Raw genomic sequence first — 25,856 nt, forward strand, 5'->3', positions numbered from 1 at the left:
CCAAATAAAATTAAACCTACATACAGCAACAGTGTTTCACTGTTTAATTGTATTTCAGTTCAACAATCAATTTGATAAAATACATACTTTGTTATGTGCAAATGGCTTTAGATACCTATTAGGTCCATAAATTACCATATAACATACTGTATATTGAGCAAAAACACCAGCGACAATTTGTGACAAAGGACAGTCGGACATACAAAGGGCCTCATTACTTTCAGTAGCTTAGGGCCTCATTAAAACCTAAATCCGGCCCTGGGTACTGGTGCATTCTGCAACAATAACGCAGGAAATATATCATATATACGGTATATAGAAAAAGCGAACAGCTGGCAATAGGCTTGGGGCGACTCAGGCAATAGGCTGGGGGCGACCGAGGCTGCGCGCGCGGTTCTCCCTCTCCGGAGCCCTACCGGGGTACCAGCCCGAGCGCTCGCTTCACTTTATTCGGCTCCGGCCGGGCACTCGCACCGCGGCCTCGGGTCAAACTCCTCCCTCGAGCGCGCGGGACGAGCTACCGGAAGAAGAAGAGCGAGCAGCCGCCTCCCGCGCGGACCGCGAAGGGTTAACCACTCCTCCCCGCACCCGACCAGGCCCTATCTCATTGGCGCGCCCGACCAACGACTGCCCGGGAGGCGGGCCGAGTTCTTACTCAGGCCAATGGGCTGCCAGGGTGCCGCCGCAGCCGCTCTTTCCCAACCCTCGCTCTCGCTGATCTTAGCCTGAGGGCGGGAGAAGAGGACGGCTGGCTCCCAAGATGGCGGCGGCGGCGGCGGTTGTGGCGGGGGTTCCCGCGGCGGCGGCGGCGGCCGACTCTGCCTCGTCGGCCCCGGCCAGCGCCCGCGAAGAGGAGCTCCCTCGCCTGGAGCCGGCCGAGGTGAGGAGCCGCCTGGAGAGGAGCGCCCGGCAGTTCCGCAACCGGCGCAAGGTGCTCGTCCGGGGGCTGCCCGCCGACGTCGCTAACCAGGTGAGCCTTCTCCCCGCCCCCCTCCGGCCGCTTTTCTCAGTCACCTTCTCCTGCCTGCGGAGGAGCTCTGCTGAACCCTCAAGCCTGCGCGCGCGCGGCGAAGGGCGCTTCGCTCTCGAATAGCGGCAAACTCATCTGCCTCTGGTTGAGGGTGGACCCTCAATTCCCAGCACCTGACGCTACTGCTTTTCAGAAGCGCTGCCTGAAAAAGTTTCGAGATCCGGGTGAGGTAATTCGCCTTTGCTAGCGAAGCATCATCACTGCTTTTCTCACTTCAGTTCTCAGCAAGTAAGAGCTGCAACAGGCGAGCAAAAAACCCTTGGTCATTTATCTATTCCTGGCTGTGTCATTTCCTTCAGTAAACGGTGGATCTTCTCCAGCCTTCAAGAAATAGATCTTGCAAACAAAGCTAATCTGCCAAGGAAAAGTTAGCGCAGAACCTTCTCTCTGACATAGGGTTTTATGTGTAGGGAGTATGGGGGAATATTCAAACACTTCACAAACTCACGCCCCATCTGCAACCCAGTACAGATGCAAATGGGAGTCTGACATGTTGTTCAGCTATTTTAAGGGGTGTTCACACACACAGTGAACACCTGAGGGGCAGTTGGATGACACCTTGTAGATGGGCCCCTGCCAACATGGCAACGTATTTTCTGTTCACAGGTATAGTGAACCTTTAAAGCCCTATATGGCCTAGGACCCTCATACCTACGGGACCGCCTCTCCTGGTATGTCCCACAGAGGAACTTACGGTCTGCAAATAAAAACATCTTGAAGATCCCAGGCCACAGAGAGGTTAGGCTGGCCTCAACTAGAGCCAGGGCCTTCTCGGCTGCGGCTCCAATCTGGTGGAACGCTCTGTCACAAGAGACTAGGGCCCTGCGGGACTTGACATCTTTCCGCAGGGCCTGCAAGACAGAGCTGTGCCACCAGGCCTTTGGTCAGGGCGCAGCCTGACCCCCTCCTCTGGCAATCTGCACAGAATTTTGTTTAATGGTTGCCATCAATTTGATTTTAATTAATTTTTATAATGAAATGTTTTTAGAATCGTTGGATTATTTTGATTGTTGTTAGCCGCCCTGAGCCCAGCTTCGGCTGGGGAGGGCGGGATATAAATAAAATTTATTATTATTATTTATTATAGTTGTACGCAAACAAGGCTCTTGTACATCTCTTTCACACAGACACTGAATGGGCAGCCTCCAGGGGAGGAAGAGCTGGTGTCCAGGGTGTGTGTCTAGCAGGTATAGCCACTTTGGCCCCTCACACATTCGCTGAAGGAAGGGCATGTTCTGAACGCACTGCTAGTGGGAAGAGATGTGTGTTCTGCAATACAGGCACTCAGACACCATGGCTCACAAACAGACTTCAGCCCGTGGATTTTGTATCTGACTTCCTGCCCACTCACACACCACGACTTTGTCAGCTTGGACACCATACCACAAACTATAGCTAAGCCATAACCATAATTCAGCATGATGTCTGAATTGAGCGAGACACATCATCAATCTTTTCTGTTTCTATGGCTGTTATAGAAGAATGCACATAATCCTATGGGGCTGGAGGCGACCTCTCAGTTGTGCATTGTTTTGTCCTCAGCTATGTATCATCGATATATTTCACTACACCTTTAGTTTGTACGCCATCTTTCTGTATTGTTGTACTCAAGGTGGTTTACAAGCTGAAGAAACAACAGAATATACAGCCAGGATCACATGTCTTATAATGATCTGATCCAATGAAAATAAGTCATAATAAAAAGAACAACTTAAAATAAACAAGTTCTATCAAATAAAGTAATATTCAATAATCTGTTAGACAAAATATCATTCTCAAATTATCAGCAAATAATAATTAACCAAATTCACTCTCAACAACCAGTGAATCATTACTAAACCATCATAAAGTCAAGTCACCATGCATAATAATAGCACAATACATTCCCATAACCTATGCATTGTGTTTTTAAATGCAGGAACCAGAAGTTAGGGTTGTAAACTGTGAATTTAAAAGGTGAAGAAGTGCCAGGGGCATTAGTAGGTGTGGTATTTCTATGCAGAGTCCACATGCATTCAAGATAGTCACAATAGCAGTCATTGGTGATAACCATTCATGTTGGTGAAAAAATGCTTATTATCTTGTTTACATTTGGACTTTCTAAAGAACTTTGACACACGTACTGCTGCTCTCTTGTATTGGATAGAATGTTCAATCTTTTTTCTTCTATAACCCTGTCACCTATCAAGTGAGTAACGTGGTGTACCTGCTGAAGTGGCTTTTACTCTGAAACTTAAGCAGTAAGAAATACGTTGGCTTTTAAAGTGCCCGCGGGCTTCTTATGTTTTGCTGCGTACATTACTAGAAAGAGATAGTTGTTTTCTTGAGTTAGTTGGCATTCACTTAGTGAGGTTGATGAGCAGCAGTTTTAACACAGAAGGAAGATGACAAGTTATTCACACAAGACACCATTGTACATTGCTGAAAACTTTCTCTATGAACTGTAAATTAAACTGGCCATAGTTGTCTGCTTTTGAGGAAACAAATGAGCATATTTTATTACAGAATAGTAGCACTCCAACAGAGTTGTTAAGGGAAATACAGTGGTAAGGAAGCAGTGTGCTAACATTTTGTCTGTGTGTGTTTACATATTTGCATCTCTTTCAAGATGTGTCACAGAACATGTGATGCAGTAACTTTGCTGAAACTAATCAAATGTGGGTTGTCTGGTCATTGCCCACCTTGAGTTGGATGAACGGTGGACTAGAAATGTAATGAATCTACGGCATCTATGCACATTCTCAGATTTAGTTCATAGAGACCTGAGGGGAGAGTGCTGAAGCCAGAAGAACTCTGATTTCAACCTTGAGCAGTTGAAAGACGGTTGGTTGAAATGCCGCCAATTAATTGCATGCAAGGTGGAGAGCTTAAAAGCTCCTTTTGTGCTAGATTTCCTGGCACAGAAAGAGCTTTTAAGCTCTCCACTTTGCTTATTGGTCTCTGTGAGGTCCTTGTGGGAACTCGCCAGCCTTGCTGGCGTCTCCCAGAGCTCTGTAAGCAAAGCAGAGAGTTTTGGCCCACTATAGGTGGGCTGAAACTCCTAAATGGATAGATACCATTTCTTAGAGATACAGTGGTACCTTGGGCTAAGTACTTAATTCGTTTTGGAGGTCTGTTCTTAACCTGAAACTGTTCTTAACCTGAAGCACTACTTTAGCTAATGGGACCTCCTGCTGCTGCTGCGCCGCCAGAGCACGATTTCTGTTCTCATCCTGAAGCAAAGTTCTTAACCCGAGGTACTATTTCTGGATTAGCGGCGTCTGTAACCTGAAGCGTATGTAACCCGAGGTACCACTGTACGTGTTTCATAAACAGGTTCTAAGATGCACCTCTGTATAAATGTCTCATTTAAAAAATAAATAAATTCTTGTGAGGATTACATTAACATCCACATCCTGTAGTGGGCTGAATTGCCTGATCAGGAAAGGCAATTGAACTTTAGAAAGGACAGTGGAACTTCATAGGAAATCCTCATTGTGTACATTTTACATTATTACATAGAAACAGTTGAACAGCCCACCAGGTAAAGGTTTGACCCTGTGACCTGTCCTCATTGTTTGGGTGAGGTCACTTGATTCCCAAGCCCTATTGATTGCTGCCAAAGTATCAGAGGCAGGCTTCTAGAATTGCCTTTAATTGGAATGTCTGCCTTTTCAAGGGCGTCAGTAACACCCTCGCCCTAGAGTTTGGCTAGGTTTATGTTGGAAGAGTACATTGGAGTGTTTCAAGCTGCCTCTGGGAGGCACGTTTCAAACCAGAGTCTTGCTTATCCAACTATGCACTCTTGGTCTCATGGTCAGAATGGTGGAGCTAGCTGGCTTGGCAGAGTTTGACCTTGAGCGAGGTTGACTCCTTTCTGTGAAAAGAGCACACATGTGCCTCAAATGAGGTAACCTGTTCAGCACGCCTGCTTGCCAGAAGTGAAAAGTATCTTGAGCAATAAGCGAAAGTGTTGCCTCAGGCAGCATAAAGCACATGCTAAATATTGGCTTGCTGCTGATCTCCTGTGGTGCCAGCTGTTCTGGTTGATGATTTATGCTGATTATGCAATTCCCTCAGTAAATACAGACCATAATGTCATCTTTAAGTGGAGGTATAGTGCCTTCTGGTTCTCTACTATTCAAACATCTTTTTTAGTTGAAAAACTTTTAATTCCATTAACACAAAGTCATTTGGCAAGTAATCCTTATACAGTGGTGCCTCGCAAGACGAAAATAATCCGTTCCGTGAGTCTCTTTGTCTAGCGGTTTTTTTGTCTTGCGAAGCATCCCTATTAGCGGATTAGCGCTATTAGCGGCTATTAGCGGCTATTAGCGGCTTAGAAAAAGGGGGGGAGGGGAAAAACTCGCAAGACGTTTTCGTTTTGCGAAGCAAGCCCATAGGGAAATTCGTCTTGCAAAGCGCCTTGAAAAACGGAAAACCCTTTCGTCTAGCGGGTTTTTCGTCTTGCGAGGCATTCGTCTTGCCGGGCACCACTGTAATGGTGAATGTAGGCCAGTTTTGTTTGTGAATTGTACCTTGAGACAATATTTATTACTAGATTTCTATACCGCCCTTCATCAAAAGATCTTGGGGCCATTCACAAGATAAAAATACAAGATAAAAGCACAAATAAATAGTTAAAACTGAAACAACAAAACAATACCCCCCACATGCACATTTAAAAGGCTGTAGAATGTTGTTCAGCCAAAGGTCTGGTTGAAGAGGAACATTTTTGCCTGGAGCCTAAATATATATAATGAGGGCACCAGATTAACATCCCTGTGAAGAGCATTCCACAAACGGGGAGCCACTGCAGAAAAGTCCTCCCTGCGAGAAGTGAAGGTACAGGGAACCAGGCACAGGGCCTTTTCAGTAGTAGCACCCACCCTGTGGAACACCCTCCCATCAGATATCCAGGTGATAAACAACCCTTTAAGTTTTAGAAGACATTTGAAGTTTTATTATGCTTTATTATGCTTTTATATTTGTTGGAAGCTGCCCAGAGTGTCTAGGACAACCCAGTCAGATGGGCAGATGATGATGATGATGATGATGATAATAATAATAATAATAATAATAATAATAATAATAATAATAATAATAATAATAATATAGCCTATCCAAAGCATATCCATTGAGCAGGTAAGTTTGTTCCTCGTTTATCTCAGAATGGATGAGTTCAGAATAAATTACAACATTTAAACATATTTTACTATTTCAGATATATCATGTGAAAAGGAAAAGAGCCTATGTCAACCAAACCTTATTATAAACTGGCAACAGGGATTGTCAGACCACACCACAGTAAAGTTACTCTTAATGTGACTTAACACAATCCTCAGCTTATTCAATAATTTTCTAATAATGTATCCCATATAAAACAGAGAGGGACTTTATCACATTCAGTTTTGAAGTTACAAGCACTTTAACAAAGAATTATTTGTTTAAGAAGACTTCCCAAAACCATATTTGATTATTATAGGGCTTTTATGAACTTAGGATCAAAATGTGTATCTGATTACTTTATTTGAGGGGTGGCCAGTAATATTACTGAGTTTGAACCCAGAAAGGGGACTTTTAAGAGCAGAGCATATTTGCTATTTTTGTCAGTTCACACAGACACACACACACACACACACACACACACACACACACACACAGTGTTGCCAAACTTTTACTCTTCTGCTCAACAAGGGAGAGCTTTTCAAACCAGTTCTGTGAAAACCTGAATTGTGTGGCCTGTTTAGTTGGACTTTGTCCAAGCCTGCAAGATAAATCTTCAGATAAAAAATCCAGAACCAGGAAATGCTCAAAGCATTGATTAGGCTTTGCTGGAGTTGCTGCCAGGACATGGATGCAGCTTTTACTATAAAATGAAATACTCATTTCATGCTCTACAGTTTAGCAGTGGGGTGTGACTGGCTTCAGGAATGAGGACTGGGTGTATTTTGCTGAAAGTATCCTCTGGGCAGATTCTGGCCTCTGTGGACTGGAGTGGGGGAAGTGGCTGGGATTCCTTTTGATGAAAGAGGTAATGTTTCCCACTCATGCTCAAACTGGATTTCTTCTGTTGACTTTACACAGGAAGTTCATGATCTGCTGAGTGACTACGAACTAAAGTACTGTTTTGTGGATAAATACAAGGGAACTGGTAAGTAAACTAGCATTACGGAATTCTCCTTTCTGTCATAGGGTGGGTTGGCTCTGTTCAACTCTTGACAAATAGAAAATAATCTGAACCTAGCTGAATGGACAGCCCCTTTCAATTAATCTCCATTGAATGCAGATTCATGGGTAACAAAAATTTTGGGTTGATGCACATAGTTTATGTGGGTGGAGGTCTTTTCTAATATTCTTCTTGCTTGCTCTCACTGGTGTGGACATTTTGTTTGTCTTGGTCTTACTGTCCTCTGCGTGTGATCATCCTTCAGTTTTGCACATTCAACCATATGTGAGGTGGCTAGTGACTTCATTTGGAAAATTAGAAGCCCCATGAGGTCTTGTATGTGCTATATGGGGGTATCTGGTTTTTGTGCTGGAAATAACGCCATTGGCTTTTTCTGTTTATTTCTGAATATCCATAACTCACTCTCCACAGGTTGGGCAAGGCTACACATATATTCTTCCTTGTTGAAACAGTATACAGTGGTGCCCCGCAAGACGAAAAACCCGCTAGACGAAAGGGTTTTTCCGTTTTGGAGGCGCTTCGCAAAACGAATTTCCCTATGGGGTTGCTTCACAAGACGAAAAAATCTTGCGTCCCCCGGCGGGTTTTTTTTTGCTTTTTTCGCCCTTTTCCTAAGCCGCTAAGCCACTTAACAGCTGTTCCGCTGATAAGCCGCTTAACAGCTGATCGTTGGAAGCCGCTTGACAGCTCTAGCACTAATCCGCTAAGCTGTCAATGGGCTTGCTTCGCAAGATGAAAAAACCGCTAGACGAAGAGAATCGCGGAACGGATTAATTTCGTCTACCGAGGCACCACTGTAGTATTGTTGTGCATTAGAAATTGTTCATGAAAAGGAAGAGCTTCTGGCATGCATGCCTGAAGGTTGGTGGTTCTACTAGTGGGCCATTCATCCCATCAGTCCTAACATCAATCAAGGGGTGCGGGTGGCGCTGTGGTCTAAACCACTGAGCCTCTTGGGCTTGCTGATCAGAAGGTCAGCGGTTCGAATCCCCACCATGGGGTGAGCTCCCATTGCTCCGTCCCAGCTTCTGCCAACCTAGCAGTTTGAAAGCACACCAGTGCAAGTAGATAAATAGGTACCACTGCGGTAGGAAGGTAAACGGGGTTTCCGTGCACTCTGGCACTCATAATGGTGTCCCGTTGTGCCAGAAGCCCGGAAAGCTGTCTGTGACAAATGCTGGCTCCCTCAGCCTGAAAAGCTAGATGAGTGCCGCACCCCATAGTCGCCTTTGACTGGACTTAACCATCTCTTAATAAAATATTAATTTAAAATGGAGTAAAACTGGGATTTAGATGTATGTGTAAATACATTAATGAAAAAAGAGGGAAGAAAGCAAACTTAGCAAGGGATGAATATCAGCAAATTTAAGTCACTTGTATATTGTTTGAACAGAGTAGTCACCAAGTTTATAAAAGGCACAAAATTTATTTAGGATGGGGAAACACCAAGAGTAACCACAGATGTGCTCTTAAACGGGACGTGTAACTCACACTGTAAGCACCTAAAAGTCATGGGGTAAACAATATTAATTTATCATGTCCCTGGCAGTTAGTTTTATTACAGCATCTTCCAGCTCTGGATGTCAGATGTTGAGAATGAAAAGAAAATAGTGGTCTGAGTCATGCTGTGCTTGATATCTATTGCTTGGCCTCAACTAAAGACAGTTTGCTGGACTGGGTAGACTAGTCCAGCATGACAATTCTGTTGTGTACAGGCAACAACCAATTAACGTGCATCTGAATGACGTACGATTGTGCATGCATGCACAGCACTGAACCCAGAAGTGACCCAAAAACATCACTAAACACGTCAGAGGCACAACAGGGCAGGGCATACCAATATGCGGTGGGCTGGGAACAGAACCTCTGCGCAAAATGGTGATTGACTGTATACACGTTGAAATCTATGCAGAGGTTTGTGGGCCTTGACTTGTGTGTTGCTATATAACGTCTTGTCAATAGCTTTTACATAACCTCGCTCTCTTGCAGCTTTCGTCACATTACTGAATGGGGAACAGGCAGAATCGGCCATTAAGCAATTCCATCTGAGCAAGCTGCGAGACAAAGAGATCACAGTGCAGTTACAACCTACAGATGCCTTGCTCTGCATTGCCAACCTGCCCCAGCTTTACACGCAGCAACAGTTTGAGGACCTGGTTCGGCCCTTTGGGAACCTGGAACGCTGCTTCTTGGTGTATAGTGAGAAGACGGGGCACTCCAAAGGCTATGGCTTTGTGGAGTACATGAAAAAGGATTCAGCAGCCCGAGCAAAATCTGACCTGCTGGGCAAACAGTTGGGAACACGGACTCTGTATGTTCACTGGACAGATGTTAACCAGTTGACCCTGGACCTCATTCATTCAAAGTGCTTATGTATAGATAAACTGCCACACAATTACAATGACATAGAAGAACTGAGGCAGACCTTCTCTGCCATCTGCCCTCCAACATTCTGTCAGGTAAGCACCTTGGGCCACAGGGAAGAGGGCTGCCCTTCCTGTCCTTAGTGCAGCACTCAAAGCAGTTTCACACAACAGGCTTATTGCACTTATTTTAGAATCCATTTACCAGGATATTTCTGAAGCAACAAAAGATCAGGCTGCCACCCCTTCCAGTTTGCTTCTGTGAATAGCACAATAGTGTTGTGTCACAAATTTCTTCAATAATGAAATTTAGAAACCTACTTCTGGTCCTAAGTGCTTGGTCACTCACTGCCAGGGGATTAACATTTGGCATAATTTCCAGCTCAAAGAAATTGGTTTGCTTGAATCACACAAGCTATCCCAACAGCAAAAAGTTTGTTTTTCTGTGTGCTCAACATAGAATACAGTGGTACCTTGGGTTATATACGCTTCAGGTTACATATGCTTCAGGTTACAGAGTCCGCTAACCCAGAAATAGTACCTTGGGTTAAGAACTTTGCTTCAGGATGAGAACAGAAATCGTGCGGCAGCAACGGGAGGCCCCATTAGCTAAAGTGGTCTTCAGGTTAAGAACAGTTTCAGGTTAAGAACAGACCTCCAGAACGAATTAAGTACGTAACCAGAGGTACCACTATAATAGAAATGTAGAGTTGGAAGGGATCACAAGAATCATGTAGCCCATGTTGACTAGATTGCACTTCTGGCCAGGGTCAAGGGAATGTATAGAACATAGAAGCCTCATTCTGTGGCCACAGATAGTCTCTATTCAAATTCTATATAGTTTTGAAATACTGGCACCTGTCTCCTCCATATTTTTTGTGGTTTTCTATAAACGGGAGATGGGCTATATCCTTTTTGCCACCTGATAACTGTAGCAACAGGTGCAGCCACACTAGTAGACTGTTTGCCACACCAATTTAAGTAGTAGTATTAATCAGTTGGGTAGAAAATGTAAAAGACTCTGGCTCAGGCAGTTGCATATTTTAAAAGCTGCACAAGCCCCATCAGGGCAAATGGGATATAATTAGCCAAATTACCTGTTGTAACAGTCTGGTAATGCTAATAACAGGGCTATTGGCTATAACTTCACCTTCCTCCGCCCCCCAATTCCATATAACAAAATGTGAATTACAACATAGTGCTTTCTTTGACTGCATTGTTGGACTTTTTGAGGGGGAAAGCGCTTGTTGGTTACCAACCTTAAGGCAAAAGAGTGATGAGGTTAGCTGTTGTGATTGTGCTAATGAGACTCTTGTGGGGGTTTGTTGTAAGATTGTTCTGTCATTCGCCCCTAGCCTAGCAATTCTCTTGTAGTAGTTTGGTTCTCTTGACAAAATGAGGTGATACATGTCCCAATAAGCCAGAGATATCCATTGTGGTGCTTTCCATATGTTGGACTACAGTTCTCATCATCCCTGACCACTTGCCATACTGGCTAGGGCTGATGGATGTTTGAATTCAACATCTGGAGGGTACGCATTGACTACTCCTGTCCTAAGCACAGGAGGATTTACTGATGCAGAATCTTGCTGGGATTCCCTGAGGCTGTAGGTTCTTCAGCTTTGGTTGGCTCAAAGCATATAAAGCAGCCATGTCCTCTTTCTCTTGTGTTCTTACTGCCTTCTTTTCCTTTTGCATAGTTGGCCTGTGGTCAGGATGGGCAGCTAAAGGGCTTTGCAGTCCTCGAGTACGAGTCAGCTGAGATAGCAGAGATGGTCCAAGAGGCCACCAATGGCTTGCCACTTGCTGGAAACCACATCAGAGTGTCCTTCTGTGCTCCAGGCCCTCCTGGGAGAAGCATGCTAGCTGCTCTGATAGCGGCACAGGCAACAGTAAGGTTCAATTCACAATAATCACTGTATGGTTTTATGTTGTGAGCTGCACTGAGATTTTCTTCATAGCAAGTGGTATAAATATGTTAAATGATGCCTCTTCCTGTGGGTAGTTTGAAATCATCTCCTTGCCAATACTGTACCACCTTTTGTTCCTTTATCCACCTTTCTCCTCATGCCTATATCTTTTTAAGAGGTTTATACTTTGGCCCAGAGTTGGGTGTTGCATCTCCAGGGACTGACACAATGCCTCCATTGTTTTGGTTTTGGACGGACTTCTGCTCATCAACAAGGCTTCCTCCTGTAGCCATTATCTGTTCTATATGGGCATCCACTGTATTGTGCGGATGGTTTGATACTGACAGACTCATTAAGTAAAAAGGAGAGCAACTTAATCACATTTCAGCTCACCTCATTACAAGGGTACATGTTTGAATCAAAACAAAATACAGCTCACAGAAGCCCAAAGGTCCCCCTCCAATGGCCCAATGTGGCAGGCTGTCTGTCTTAAGACTTCTGTGTTGTAAACTGTTAATTACTTTGTGAGCTGAAACCTTAACTGTACACTCGGATGCTCCCTTCCTGCATGGTTAGAGTCATGATCATGAAAAGGTTCTTCTATCAGTTAGTGAGTCCGGGTGCCTCTTGATATTTTTTTTGTTTTGTTTTTTGCTGCTGTTGCTTTTACAGGCACTTAACCGTGGAAAAGGGCTTCTTCCCGAGCCCAATCTTCTTCAGATTCTGAACAGCTTAGGGAATCCTACGTCAGTCCAGCTCTTATTCAACCCTCTCCTTCATGGAGCCATTGGAGGAAAGCAAGGCAAGTATGCATAAGTGGCCCTCAAATAGGATGTCTCTGAAAGCACCTTTGGTATTGAGCTATGTGATCTTGGGGTTTCCTCCCACTGTGAGCCCATTGAGTATGTTAGATCTCCTCAGCCCTAGTGGCATCTGCTAGTGGCCAGATGTGTTGTCACTGACTTGATTGGAGCTGCAATCAGACAGGGATCGTTTGTATTCACAATACAGATATGATAGTTGTTGTTTTTATCTTGGGCTGTAGAAGAGCAGGTTCAAAAAGACGGGAAGCTTTCCTCAGATCAGAAAGAACTTGAATTCTTACCAAATATTTGTGTTGGATACAAAATGGATAAGATGGCACTTTTGCAGATGTAGTAGGTGCTTTAGAATTCTTCATGAGGCAACCAAAATGGTGTTTATTCTTACTTGTAGTTTATCTAATGTGAGGATTTGTGCCTAACAAACTAGTGCTGTCAAGTAAGGGGGGGGGGACGGACCTAACTTGGACTCATTCATCAAAGGCAAAAGTGAATAAGGTATTCTGATAACTTTAAAAGATGAAGGGTTTCATGGCTTGGGCTGTTCTTTTTGGTTCAGTTTGCATTACTGCAGTATTTTAAGAGGTTGCTAAGGGATTCCCCACCCCATTACATTGGAGAGTTTTTAAAACTTTCCTTTTCTTTTTCAGGAATCCTAGGAGCCCCTCCATCAGTGCACCTGCTAAGCAACCCTGCCCTGTCCACAGCTCTGCTTCAGCTAGCGCTTCAAAATCAAACACAAGCACAACAGGTAACTGCCATTCAGTGATGCAGGTAAAATAACATTGATGTTAATTTTTGCCCTATCCATGGATGGGCTGGTGTTCCAGATTGCGAGAAGATAAAGAACAATCTCCTTGTCTGTCTCTCCCCCCCCCCTCCGCTCCTAAAAAACACCCTCTATATACAGATACATATCTCTGCAGGGGCAGCGACTGCTTTGGAAACAAGTACCTTGGGGTTATACCTGGGGATCATTCTCTTCCACTACTCACCAGCAGCCTAACTCATTTTAGCCTCACACTCAAAAGAATCTAGTTGCATCTATTCTTTAATTCTTCACTGGAGCTTCTCTGTGTACAGTTGCAATGCTATGCCAAATGGCAGGGAGAATTTTATCAGCTGTGGTTTCATCTGGTTCCTACAGGGCAAGATCTAGTCTGCTTGATCTCCTGGTCATAGAAGTGTCCTTGGGGTGGCTTGCCTTTGCAAACAGCAGGAGTTTGATGCAGGCTCTTACTTTCCAACTTCCTTCTCTGTTTTTTTTCTTGTCTGTTTTAATTCTCTTGGCTTTTAGTAACCCTGTCTCTGGTCTCTATTTGCTTTCTGCTCCAGAAGGCATTTCTTGGAAACTTGCTCTTAGTCCAAAACCAGGTCTGGACACAACTCCTGCAGAACAAGGAAAACCAGGCCATATTCCATGTGAGTGGTAGGCCAGACCTGTGTGTGAAAATCATGCTGCTTGTGTGTGGGTGTTTATTGTGTGTACGCTGCATGAAGGTGCACTGCAGGGACCAGCCTCCAGCTTTAATCATATTCTAGTCTCACTGGGGAGGATGTGTTGTGCAACACATCCCCCTAGATCTAGGACTTCACTCTGTTCAAGCCTTAAACCCCATAGTTTCAGGGGGGCTGGCTTGCGGTAGCATTTAGCATGACTAGTAGAAGGTTTTCTGATAAAGAGAGGGTTCTTGGTTGATGAGGAGCGCTCTTGTCAGTATGCAAGTCCTCTTCGCTGCCTCTTCACTTCCTTACGGCTGAATGGGAACATACTTATTCCAGTGAGTGCTGTGTGCCTGTGCACCATCAATTGAGCTGTACCGTTGTGGAGCAAAATTAATTGTGCATGATGGAGCAATTCTGTACATGGTGGTCTGAAGTTTTCCAAATATCTAGCATTATTTGACAAGGAGCAGTGGAGTAGAGGGCAAAGAGCTAGAGCTGCAAAAATAATAATATGAACAGGTCTGTTTTCCACATCTCCATCGCCTTCTGGAAGTTGGATTAACATAGGCCCTCTGAATTTGGATGGGGTAAACCTCTTCCTGATGCCTCCTTGTTGAAAAACATTGCTTATCAAACTTCAGACTTTTGTTCTCAACAAGATGGGTTTCAGAGCATAGCTCTCTAGGCTTCTATTCTGCTTTGCTGCCCCCAACCATTGATGGAAGAATCTGCCACAAACAACTATTAGAACTTGCCATGGTTGGGGTGGAGTCACATCGGAATTAAATAGCCTTGAATGTTGTGGTTTTGCCTGCTGTTAATGTTGTCCCTGTTGCAGCTGAACAGCAAAATCCATCCCAACTATCACTGTACAGGATCTTTCAAATAATAGTAACTCGTATACTCAGAACAGTGATGCAAGGAAGTTAGCAGCCAGGACCTTCTGAACTGGATTCTCTGAGGGTTGCTTTGAAATGGAAATACAGCTGTAGAAGAACAGCTGGAGAATGGGAAAAGGCCATGAGTGTGCTGGACTTTAAGCTAACAGTTTGTGCTGTAGAATCCTGTTTGTGTTGCATTTGGGCCACTTGCAACAGCTAAACTCACTCAGTCTTTACCTCAAAGTCCTGTGAAGTCCACCTGAAAGACATTGGTGCACCTCTTTCCTATCTATAAAGCTCCATCTTTCTCAGGCTGTTCTGTATCTGAACATAGCTTGCCAGGAGTGTCCGGTGGTGCTCAGTTACCTCGGCACTGGTTTAGCAAAATGATCTGCCCAGCGTCTGTAAGCTGCATTCAGGTGGTCTGCAGCATGTATGCATTAAATACTGGTTTTCAATTGTATTCTTACTGCTTCTTTAGATTCTTATATTGTACTTTATTGTGTTACAGTCTGAATTTAATAGAATGCAAAATGTTAGAAATAAAAGAAACACTAAAAAATTAATTTTTAAACCATACATCACCAGCACAGCACAGAAAAATCATTAAGTGGTCCATCAGCAATTTTCAAGTGGTCCTTTGGGAGGGGGGAAGCTTGGGAACCACTGCTCTAGAGACATGAGTGATGTGGCTGTATGTAGTTGATCCCTTTTTCCTTAACCATTTGGATCAGTATGCCTTTGCCATTGCCTTGCTTGAAATTAGTGGCTTGTAGTGGGTTATTGGCTTGAGTGTGTTGGATTTTTATCGCACACAGTCTTGTTTCCTGTCTTAATTGTGGGAACATATTGATTTGTTTGTAGAAACCAGGAATCTTGGGAGAGTCTCCACTGGGTTCCTTGCAGCATGCTTTGGGAATGCAAAACACACCAACTTCTCAGACAGGAAATCAGTTACTGAGTGAGATGTCCTCAGGTAAGTGCTTTGTGGTATAGGGTCATAACAACATCCTCTCCAGAATTTAATTTTTGAGTGATGGTTTCTACTAGAAGCTAGGGAAATCATGTTCTATAAAGTCAATACCTAGGCAGTGAAAGTATGGAAAAACCTACGGATCAAGGAAACTCCTGATTCTTTCAGAAACTGACTGACCACAAAATATAGCTTATCGGTTTTTCCCCTCTCATTTAACTTACTTTGTAGATTTTTACTTTTAGTAAAAGGTGAAGATTTATACGATCTGAAGAGAAACCACCTTAATAACTGTTACTGTTGTTATACTTTGTATTTTGGGTCTATGAACTGCAATAAAGCTGTGTGTGATTTTTACCTTGCTGATCCAAGTCCAGAATTCTTTCATCATAACAGAAGGAAGAGTATTTACTTGAATTACTGTATAGCAGACTCTCCTTTGAATAGAAGGCTTTGGGTTGTAGTGAGAGGGCAAAATATTTTTTTTGTTTGAAATCTTAGCGTAATTGGTGCTGCACCTCACAGCAACTTCATCTCATCAAGATCTACTCATACAGCAACTGCAGTAACTCTGTTGTTATTTTTGCGAGCAGCAGCAGTTCCTTCTTCAGCTATGTTCTGCTTGTTCTGGCCCATGAGAAATCTTTCTGTGCATTTTATTTTTACTTCTCTTCACTTCAGAGTAGCTCCTGCAGCCCTGTGTGGAAATTAGGTAGGTGGCGCCACTCCTCACAGAAGATGTGTAGGAAGATCGGCAGAGCAAAGAACTCTGCTAACAGATCAAACAAGTATATCCTCAGGCCTGCAGTTGTTGCGGAAGGGAGAGGTTTCAGGCTAGTTGCACAGCAAGTTGTTCAGCAAGTTCTCATTCGGAGCAGGACAGCATGGAAGGGAGCAGATTAACTCTCCTTCCATGCAGTGAGTCCCATAGTGTTTAATGAAGGGATGTTTTGAGTTTTAGCTCCACAGGAAGCCAGCAACCTGAGCAACATACAAGGAGGTAGGGTTTGCTACCTTTCTTGCATTGTCTGAAGGAGTCTCCCCACCCATGCCTTTGTTGAAGATAGTAGCAAACTTTCACCCCACCCATTGTCCTCTTGCCCCCATTGGAGCTTTTCATTGTTCCTGTGGAAAGGACTCAGACCAGCAGGTTATGTATAAATCCTTACCAGGTTGGGTAGCCCCATTTTACTCCCTTACTCACTGGCAAAAGCCCAGCAAGTGACCTTCTACTCTTTAAGGTATTTTAACCACCATGAATTAAAGAAGTGGTTAGTTGACAACATTTGAACAGTAAATTGACTGTCCCAACCTGATGACTTGGGTTCCAAAACTACTTTATTTTAGGAAGTGGCTCTCACCTGGGTGCATGTTCTCTCCTTAGGTGGCTCCCTACCTTCTGACATGGCTCCGGGACCTGTGAAGTCTCCAATCTTGCCTTCAGGAAACCTGCCTTTGCCATCCTTTCTGGGACCATTGGGAATGGAGAGGGAGAACTCTGTGATAGGACCCCACCTGACCCAACCTGGGCTACAAGGCCTCACCACTTCTATCCTGGGGTCTGTGATCAGTGGGCTTCAGAAGCCAAAGCAGACAGAAAATGGGCCTCCATCATCTGGGGTAAGTGTGAGGCTATCAGTGAACTTTTGTGAGGAATCTGGTACCTTGTGAAGGTTTACATTTGTGAAAATCTGAGTATATGTTATGTGGTGCTTTTCTGTCCTTCATCATTGTAGTTTAGAAACATGTGAGGGTCTTGACTGAAGTGCTTTTATACTGCATGACAGCTTCAGTTGTGCTTTTCCTTCCTGTACCTTTTCCCTTGCAGCTCTCCTCCTGCTTTTGAATTCTTCAGTTCTCATGCCTGCATTGAAACCCTGGGTTGAAACTGTTGCAACCGGATAGAAACGTAACCAGTTCCTAGACTTCTAGATATTATTATCACTAAATTTGTTACCTGCCCTTCAGCTGCAGGTCACAACAATTTAAAATTCAGAATTGAAAACAGTTAAAGCAAATTACAGTCACAGGAATAGGGGGTGCCCTGAAAACACCTATCTTGGATAGCATAGGCCAGGGTAAAGAACATTTCCAAAACCTGTATAGTGAAGAAGCCAGATGCACATCTGTGGTGAGGAGATTCCTCATCTTCAGAGCTGCCGCAGAGAAGGCCCTCTCCCCCTGGGCCACACACAACAAACTTCTGAGGGAGGTATATCCCTCAGGAGGTGGAACTGCCAAGAGGAGCCCCTTATAGCATAACTGACTCCAGGGGTTTTCAAAATGGGGCTGCAAGTGATCAGCTGGAAGATGTTCAGCATAGTGTAGGCACTGTGTTTAGCCTGAACACACTTCTGTAATCAGTATGTCAAAAGCATGTATATCCTCTCGCACATTTTATTAGAAGAAAAACTGCCAAGTGTCTGTCGCTGAGAATCTCTTTCAAACCAATAGATCACTTCACCAAGTGCCAACGCTGGACTTAACTTTTAACTTTTTATTTTTTAATAGAGGATGCATCCACCTTTTCTTCAAAAAATAAAACTGTTTAACTTTTTAATCACACAATGTGTGATTCGCCTTTGTTAGGGGCACAAGCTGGAAACCTCTAGGAAATGGTCTCACTGTTGCCTCTCTTACAGGTCTCTCTGCTAGGAGAGCCACCCAAAGACTTCAAGATTCCACTCAATCCTTACTTAAATCTGCAAAGTCTTCTCCCTACGAACAAGCCTGGAGGTAAGGTGGCCACATCTTAAGTGGTATTCGGCTAAAGTGGACCTGTTCAAATTAATGGGCCAAATTTAGACATGTTAATTTCAGTGGGTCTACACTGAATAAAAGTTATCTGAATGCCTTCCCTTATTTGGCACAAGGGGAAATGAAAGTACAAAACTGTGTCCTCTAGTACTTGCTAGAAAATCTAATTTCTGTTGTGTTTTGATCTGTCTTACGGAGGCAGGATGGGTAAGAGGCATGGCAGTTTTTAGTGCGCTTTCTGCCTGCAGCTATAGGCCTTGCATGATTAGACAATGAGGGTGTTTCCTGCAGCCCTGAGGTGAGTCTAGAGTGGGACAAAGCCTTTCCTATCCATGGTTCTTCTACCGTGCTGCCTGCATGCTGATAGTCAGCTCTTTTGTCTTTGTAGGTGGGGCCAACAAAGCATTCAGCTTGAAGACTGGTGTACTGGGCAATGTTTCAAATCCCAGAATTCCACAGGCCTCCCTATCTGATGCTGTGTTGCCTTCTTCTGGGCTGACAGGAGACGGCTGTGCTTTTGACTACCAGCCAGTGAGTACTTGAAGATCCATTATGGCCATGGCTTCTGAATATAAACAGCAAGGTTAAAGCGCTGGAGTTGCTTTCATTTATCTTAATGCCCTTTAGGCTCTGCTTCTTCATTCTGTATTATTATTCTGTGTGGCAGCATCTGCTAAAAACATTCTTGTTTAGACAAGCCTGCCCAGATGCTTAGGGTGTAATTTTAATCTCTTTTAGTACTTTGCCTTTTGTATGTTTTAGGGTTGTAATTTTTTATTGAGTTTATTGCCTTATCTTTTTGTAAAGTGCTTTGAGGTTATTTTGCAATCAAGTGATGTTGATTTTATGAAATAAATGTTATGTTCCTGTATGCACAGATTTCTAGTTCTCATTGGTGACCATATCAATTCAAATGACATAGAATCAGAGTTGGAAGGGACCCTGAGGATCCATGCTTTAACCAACTCAGCTATGAAAAGTTTGGGGCATCATTATATCCAGTTTACACAACTCGGGATTAAAGAGTTCCTGCCTTTCCTCTTTTCTATCAAAAGGACTTGGGAACACGAATGTATCCGCAGGCCAGAGAGACAGGGCCCCAGCTAGGTGGATTTGCACACAACAAGCAGAAGGTAAACATCCATTGTTTTAAATGCCTCTACCTAGCTTGGATGGGGCAGATCCAGAGGCAGCCAACATGGTGCCCTTGCTGAACTGCAGTTCCCATAATTGCTGGCCATTGGCCATGCTGGAGTGAATTGATGGGAGTTCAGCAGCATCTGGAGAGCACCGTGTTGGCTACCCCTGGGCTAGTCCCAAGGGAGCTGCCTCTGTCATATTTATATTCCTAAATACTGTGTTGGATTTGATATGGTGGCACTAAAAAATGTTGGCTCCTGGCCTCATCCACTGAAAGGCAGTAGGTTTAGAATGCTGCAGTGCCATAAGTATGAGATTTGTCGTTATGAAATGTTGTGATTTGTGCTAGTTTAATGTGCATGGAAGATGGTCTGGTAAGGAACACCCACAAACGTGGCGGTTAAGAGCAAGCCATACTTGAAACAGTCGCTAACTGTGTAGCAGAATGCACAAGGAGGGCACAGAGCTGTGGAAGGTTGTGAGCGGGAAACAGACTCTTTCTTCTAGCCATCCTGCAGTACTGAACTGGTGACAAGTGCCTGCTGCCATTCTCCTTTCTCTCCCTCTCCAAGGCAAGTTGTCACTTAGAAGTGCTGTATAGGCTGGTGGGAGGGGCTCAGTCATTTTTAGTTGTTGCTGTCCTACAGTATGGAGAGGGGTGTGAGAAGCTCTGCATACAAGGAGCCGGTGTGAATCTTGTTCCCCTTTTCCAGGTGTCATCACCTGGGTTTGAACGGAACAGCCTTGGAGCCCCTCTGCCTCCGTTCTATTCCGGATCCCCAAGCTCCTATTTCACCAGCGGCCTTCAGGCTGGGCTCAGACAGAGCCACCTAAACAAAGTAAGATTTCCCATAATGCCGGCTGTGCTTTGTGTTAGGATGCAAATTTGGATGGTTTTGGATGCTACACTGGCACACAAACAGCTCCAGTCACTTGCTGCTGTGGTCTCATTTTGATTTTGTTACCTGTTAAATTTGTATACCTCTCTTCACCCCAAGATCACATGGCAGTTCACAACATAAAAATACAAAATGAGAACACAGAATAAATAAAGACAAACTCATTCATTGGCTGTCTGGAAGCATCCCCCATGCTTTGCACTTGAGTCTGTGGCCACTAGTTTTCCCTATGACAACACAGAAATGGCCAAACCTTAGTAGAATATGATCAAGGGAGATTGCAGACACTTTCAGATATAACCCACAAAGTGCTTGAGTTGCAGATCTTGTAAAAGAAAAGGTGAACATGGAATTGCTTTGATTATTATAGTGGGGATAGAGAATCTATTTTGTTGTTGGATTCTAGCTCCCATCAGCCCCAGCCATCACGGCAGCTGGTCAGGGATCGCAAGAATTGTAGTCCCAACAATACCTGGAGGGCAGGAGCCTGGAATAAGAAGGAAAATATTAGTATAATTATCCAAGACTGGTAACATTGGCTGGGATCCAAATAACAAGAAAACTAGTTTATGTGCCTATACTGTGCTCTGGGCTTGCTTTGCCAACAGCAGACCCCATGATACATTGTAAACCTTTTGGAAACTGATGATGCTTTTTAAAAAGCATTCTGATCTTGCATTGATCTATTTAAAGTGCAAGAGCCTGATAGACATGCCTTGGCAAGCGTAGTGATCTGTTCTTGTATTACTAGCAGTCTCAAAACCTGCAACTGCAGACCCTTCTGTAGATTGACCCCAAGATATAAACTAAATTACCGTATTTTTCGCTCTATAGGGCGCACCCGAGCAGGAGGAAAACAAGTAAAAAATATTTTGAATCAAATCAGTGTCAGGGCTGAAGGGGGAAGCCTGGGGTTTCCCCATAAAGCCCCAGCATCACCAAGCGAGACGCTGCACAGCGCTCCGTCTCTCTGTTCTGGCTTCAGGGACAGCCTTTCAAGCCTCCGCAGGGCAGCGGGGTGCCTTCACCCCGCTGCCCTGCGGAGGCTTTGCGCAGCTGACCCCGAAGCCTTTGGAGCGCAGCGCGAGGTCTCGCTGCACTCCAAAGGCTTCAGGGATAGCCACCTGAAGCCAGGAGAGTCTTGCTTTCCCGGCTTCAGCGAAAGGAACCCGAAGATTTTGGAGCACTGCGCGAGGTACTGCTCCAAAGTGCTCCACAGGCTTCAGGCGGCTATCTCTGAAGCCTGGAGAGTGAGAGGAGTCGGTGCACACCAACCCCTCTCACTCTCCAGGCTTCAGCGAAAACAACGTGTAGCCTCTGGAGCATGGAGGGAGCGCTCCTTCTGCACCTTGGAGGCTTTGTGTTGCTTTCGCTGAAGCCAAGGAGCCTGCATTCGCTCCATAGGACGCACAAACATTTCCCCTTCATTTTTGGAGGGGAAAAAGTGTGTCCTATAGAGCGAAAAATACGGTAGTCTAATTTTATGCTGTTATTTTGCACAGAGGGTTTCTGGCTTCATTTGCTAGCGTGAAATTCTTGGATGCTTTTCTTCAGGAACTTGAAAGAAAAAGTATTTGGAAGGAAATCTCACAGGACAGCCAGAGAGGTTGGGGGGGGCAGGTTTACAGCCATGCTAAGCAAACAAGCCAACTCACTCAGGCCACTTGTGAGACCTAGCTTTGCCTCCATATCCCTGAAGGACTGACATCTTGCCTTTATCAGTGTAGTGTTTTTCATAGTATCATGCTGGGTAGTGGAGGGGGGTGTCAGCCTCGCAGTCAGAAATGATGTTACCTCTACTCTTGCCTTTTCTTCCAGGCAGTTGGGATGCCCCCTGTGAGTGCAGCAGATGGCATCATGGGACTAGGACCAACAAGTCACTCACACAGCACCTACTCAAAGGTGGGTTGGTAGCGCTTTGAACTTTGAAACCTTTAGCTCCTCCATGTCTTGTCATTTCCCTAATTCTGCCTCTCTTCCCCCTCATTGCTTTTGCAGACTCCGGTTGGTGGCCAGAAACGGGCCTTTTCCCACCTGCTCCCATCCCCAGAACCCAGCCCAGAAGGGAGCTATGTGGGTCAGCATTCTCAAGGCCTGGGAGGGCACTACGCAGACTCCTATATGAAGCGAAAGAGGATATTTTAATCAGTTTCCTATAGAAGCACTCACTTTTCTCCTTCCCCAAATATGTAAATTTTTGTAAAAATGTTTTTAATGTTTTGCTTAGACTTGGTTTTAAGACTCTGTGCAGAGGACTTGGCTTCTGAGCATGGGATCCAGTGCAAGCACATCCTGGGCTTTGAAGATGGTGCTTTTTGCAGCAAATGCCCCTTTTCCCTAAGTGAGGCTATTTCGACAATCAGGAGAAGCACCACCAAACTGCAGACAGCTCCCTACTGCCTCTCAGTCAGCTGGACCAAAATGAATCTGAATGCCTTTTCCCTACTTGGGCTCCTTCCTGTTCTGTGCTCTTATTGCAGTATATTCTACTTGCATGGTCCTGTTGAGCAAGGGCCTTGCCTTCTAGAGATACGAGTGTCTTGCCTTAACACTTTTTCCAGCGAAGGAATGTACTTGCATTCTGTAGGTGCCTCTGGATTGCTGCAGTGTGATAGAGCAAACTACTAAAGAGGAAGAAGATGGCAACAGAGAACTCTTGTGTCACGTTGGAAAACACGGTCCTGGTCAGTTGCAGCCTGTCACTTTCACTCTGCTCCTGCGGCCCCCAGGTAGAGACATGACTCTGCCTCCCCTGCAATCTGACTTTGCTTTTATTTTTTTAAACATTAAGTCTGTGTACTTATTTTGGTTATGATTAATTTGTAAATTACCTTTTTAAAAAAAAAATCCATGCGTTTAGTTACTTCCTTTAAAAATACATAGTTTAGAAGTGTGTGATCTTGGTAAACTCTATGAACTTGATTTATTTGTTTTAAATTCTCTCCCTCCTTGGGTTGTTGCTGTTTTTTCATTGGTTTAGACCAATTCCTTCTTGGGTGCAAAGGTTTTTTGAGTGAGTGTGGTTTTGTCTTAATGCTGATCCTGCAGTCTGATAACACTTAAGCCAGGCTCCTGTGGCTGGGTCTGCCTTTGGGTGTTGTTCCCTGGGGTGACTTAGAATTTTGCTTAGTGTTTTTCCATCTTGATGGCAACAGGAGTCCTCCATTTGGCTTTTTGAGAGGACCCAGCTTTGAAGTTACACCTGCACTTTTTGCAGAGCTAAGATTTTTGAGTGGGTTCCACTGAACTGGCATTTTCAAGCTCCAGTCTGAACTTATTGGGCTCTGAATGATCCTCTTCCCCTTACACTGGGCTGAGGGTGAAAAGATGGAAAGCACAACCCTATTCTACCAGGACATTTTCTGAACAAGGTCCAGGTTTAGCTTGGTACAGAGATAAATAAATGGCCCTATAAGTTGCTTAACCATCTTAGGTTCACAATAGTTCCATATTACCCATTCTCCATGTGTGGAGTTTGCTTTGAGACAGAGAAGGGGTCTGTGGCCTTTTCCCTGGGGGATTTGTAGTTTAGCCTATATACATTTTCTGTTTTATAAACATGCTATGATGATTCTACTGTAGATACTGCTTGGTTAGCTGTATATGTCGTGGGATTTGAAATCCATTGGCAGCTGGATACCAACTTTCCAAAGTAAAGTTATATTTATATCAAACCTTGTCTTGCTTTTTCATTCTTTGTGCATGGAGCTTTAAGAATAATGAGCAGTGGAAGCAGATGTTTTTGAGAAAGCTGGATTGCCTAATCTCTGTACCAACTGTATATACAAAGGTAAAAATACACTCTAGAGCGGGTTGGCAACCTTCAGACTCAGGGGCCTCTCTGTATGGATCGTGGGACTCTCTCCAGGCTGCTCCTCTACCCAGGTTGCACCTGTTTGACACCCACCCTCCTAAAGTAGTTCTGTAGTGAACTTTAGTAATACTACTTGCTGGCTTAAATAGAAGATGGAGAGGTGAGTGTGTGGTTTGGAACTGGCACTAAACTGTAGGCTGTGTTCAAAGATGAGTCACGTCCATTGTTCTGCTTCCTTTTGCCTCTGGCATTGCCTGCCACAAGAATGCAGCACCTGGAAAGTAGTCCAGAAGAAAATATGACCCTCTGGCTGAGAAAGGTTTTCTCCCCCCCCCCCCAACTTGTAACTACGAAACAGGTTGAATTATTATTCAAATAGTACCACATTAAAGTGCAAAGGTGCTAGACTACAGGTAAAGCATCTGTTTTAACAAAGGCTCCTCTAAATGAATACTACAAGTTCTAATTTCTTTGGGGAAAGTTGGATTAAGTTTGAATGATATCCTTTCAGCATAGATTTGTGCCGTCTTTTATAAGAATTTTTTTCCTGTAAGGTATACGTAATTCCCTCCTCTATGACATATTGTATAAAAACGACACAATTTTGTATCGAAACAAAATTACACATACACTTGCTTTGCTTCAGCATACAATGCAAGTTGTGCAAAGTGCTATCACTCCACTGGGCCAAGGAAATCTCTTCTCAGTTAATGAAAGGCTTGTCGGCCCTCAACCACTCTTGAAGGGATAGTATCTCCATTTGTGCCATAGATTTTAAACATAATACCTGTCAAAATATTCAAAGATTAGATAAATGGACCTTGTTACAACAATGTTGATGAAGGGCTTGTTTACACCTTTGTTGCTAACTAGTGTATAAATCCAATATGCACCAGAAGAGAGTGAGAAGGCTACATAGTGATGTCCCAAAAGGAAAAACGGGTAAGATTTAATGGTGGACCATCCATAAGCTTACGTGAGACAAGATGAAATAGGGCTACTATTGGCTTCTGATTAAAATATTAAGATCTGCCATTTTCCAGAGAAACGGGTGCTACCGTGGCTAAGCAGTAGGCCTTCTTGCCTCATGGATCATTTTCTGTTTGCTTCCTCCATGGCTGCCATGCTCATCTGCTTTATTTCGGTATTGAATTTAAGTGAATTCAAGCACAGGACCTTTTGGACTTAATCCTCCTATGTTTAACAAAATGGTTATTTTAGTCCTTTCAGCATCTGCAAAGTTAGGGGATATCCTGCATTTCTAAGATGCTAAAACAGAAGCACCGAAGGTTCTCAAGTAGCGTTGTGCCCAAATGACTTGCAATAAAGCAGATCTGATTGGGTCTTCTGACTTGTTACTTAAAAGCAGCTTAGGAAGGTGGAAAGGGTGGACTCTTAAACATTAAAAGCAGCAATATTTGGAGGATTCTTATCAACAAGCTGCTTTGATCAAAATCCAGTTCCGCTTCACTCAAGCTACTTCTAAGAATGAAGAAGTCCTGTGGAACCACTCACAAATCTTTAATAAAAATTATTAAAAATACAAACAAACAATTTGTCTGTGTTTGATTTGCAGCTTTTTAAATAAAAAATTGCATCTGATCTCTTCAGTCTCTTGCTTCTTATGTAATTCTGCTCTTGGTAAGTAACTTA

At 44.0% G+C, this 25,856-nt stretch overlaps 1 protein-coding gene and 1 long non-coding RNA gene across 4 annotated transcripts; one reads left to right on the forward strand and one right to left on the reverse strand.

The window, feature by feature from the left end:
* The first annotated feature begins 494 nt into the window (after positions 1-494).
* On the forward strand, positions 495-24,063 carry RAVER1 (ribonucleoprotein, PTB binding 1). 3 transcript variants are annotated; one of them, XM_083718831.1, is made up of 15 exons: positions 495-970; positions 7,097-7,163; positions 9,189-9,658; positions 11,263-11,454; positions 12,145-12,274; positions 12,944-13,044; positions 13,632-13,715; positions 15,485-15,596; positions 16,978-17,213; positions 18,236-18,329; positions 18,739-18,881; positions 19,406-19,483; positions 20,204-20,329; positions 22,208-22,291; positions 22,388-24,063. In XM_083718831.1, the coding sequence occupies exons 1-15, from the start codon at positions 761-763 to the stop codon at positions 22,532-22,534; spliced, it is 2,274 nt and encodes a 757-aa protein (XP_083574957.1). In that variant the 5' UTR covers positions 495-760; the 3' UTR covers positions 22,535-24,063. The 3 variants fall into 3 exon arrangements, with proteins under 3 accessions (XP_083574957.1, XP_083574958.1, XP_083574956.1); XM_083718830.1 differs by having other exon boundaries at positions 722-970; positions 13,629-13,715; XM_083718832.1 differs by lacking the exon at positions 13,632-13,715 and having other exon boundaries at positions 684-970.
* Positions 23,230-25,401, reverse strand: LOC310835425. The gene is made up of 2 exons (XR_014559664.1): positions 24,337-25,401; positions 23,230-24,149 (listed from the first exon to the last, which is right to left on the reverse strand). It is a non-coding gene; the product is annotated as an uncharacterized lncRNA (long non-coding RNA).
* Between the last annotated feature and the right edge of the window lie 455 nt (positions 25,402-25,856).

Source organism: Podarcis gaigeae, assembly GCF_964106915.1.
Source record: "Podarcis gaigeae genome assembly, chromosome: 17".
In the NCBI taxonomy this organism is placed as follows: domain Eukaryota; kingdom Metazoa; phylum Chordata; class Lepidosauria; order Squamata; family Lacertidae; genus Podarcis; species Podarcis gaigeae.

Excerpts from the sequence above, each read along its gene's own strand:
- RAVER1 (XM_083718830.1), top strand. The coding sequence starts at position 761 with ATGGCGGCGGCGGCGGCGGTTGTGGCGGGGGTTCCCGCGGCGGCGGCG. Across the intron at positions 19,484-20,203 it reads TTGCACACAACAAGCAGAAG|GTGTCATCACCTGGGTTTGA; the intron begins GTAAACATCCAT and ends CCCCTTTTCCAG. Across the intron at positions 20,330-22,207 it reads GACAGAGCCACCTAAACAAA|GCAGTTGGGATGCCCCCTGT; the intron begins GTAAGATTTCCC and ends CTTTTCTTCCAG.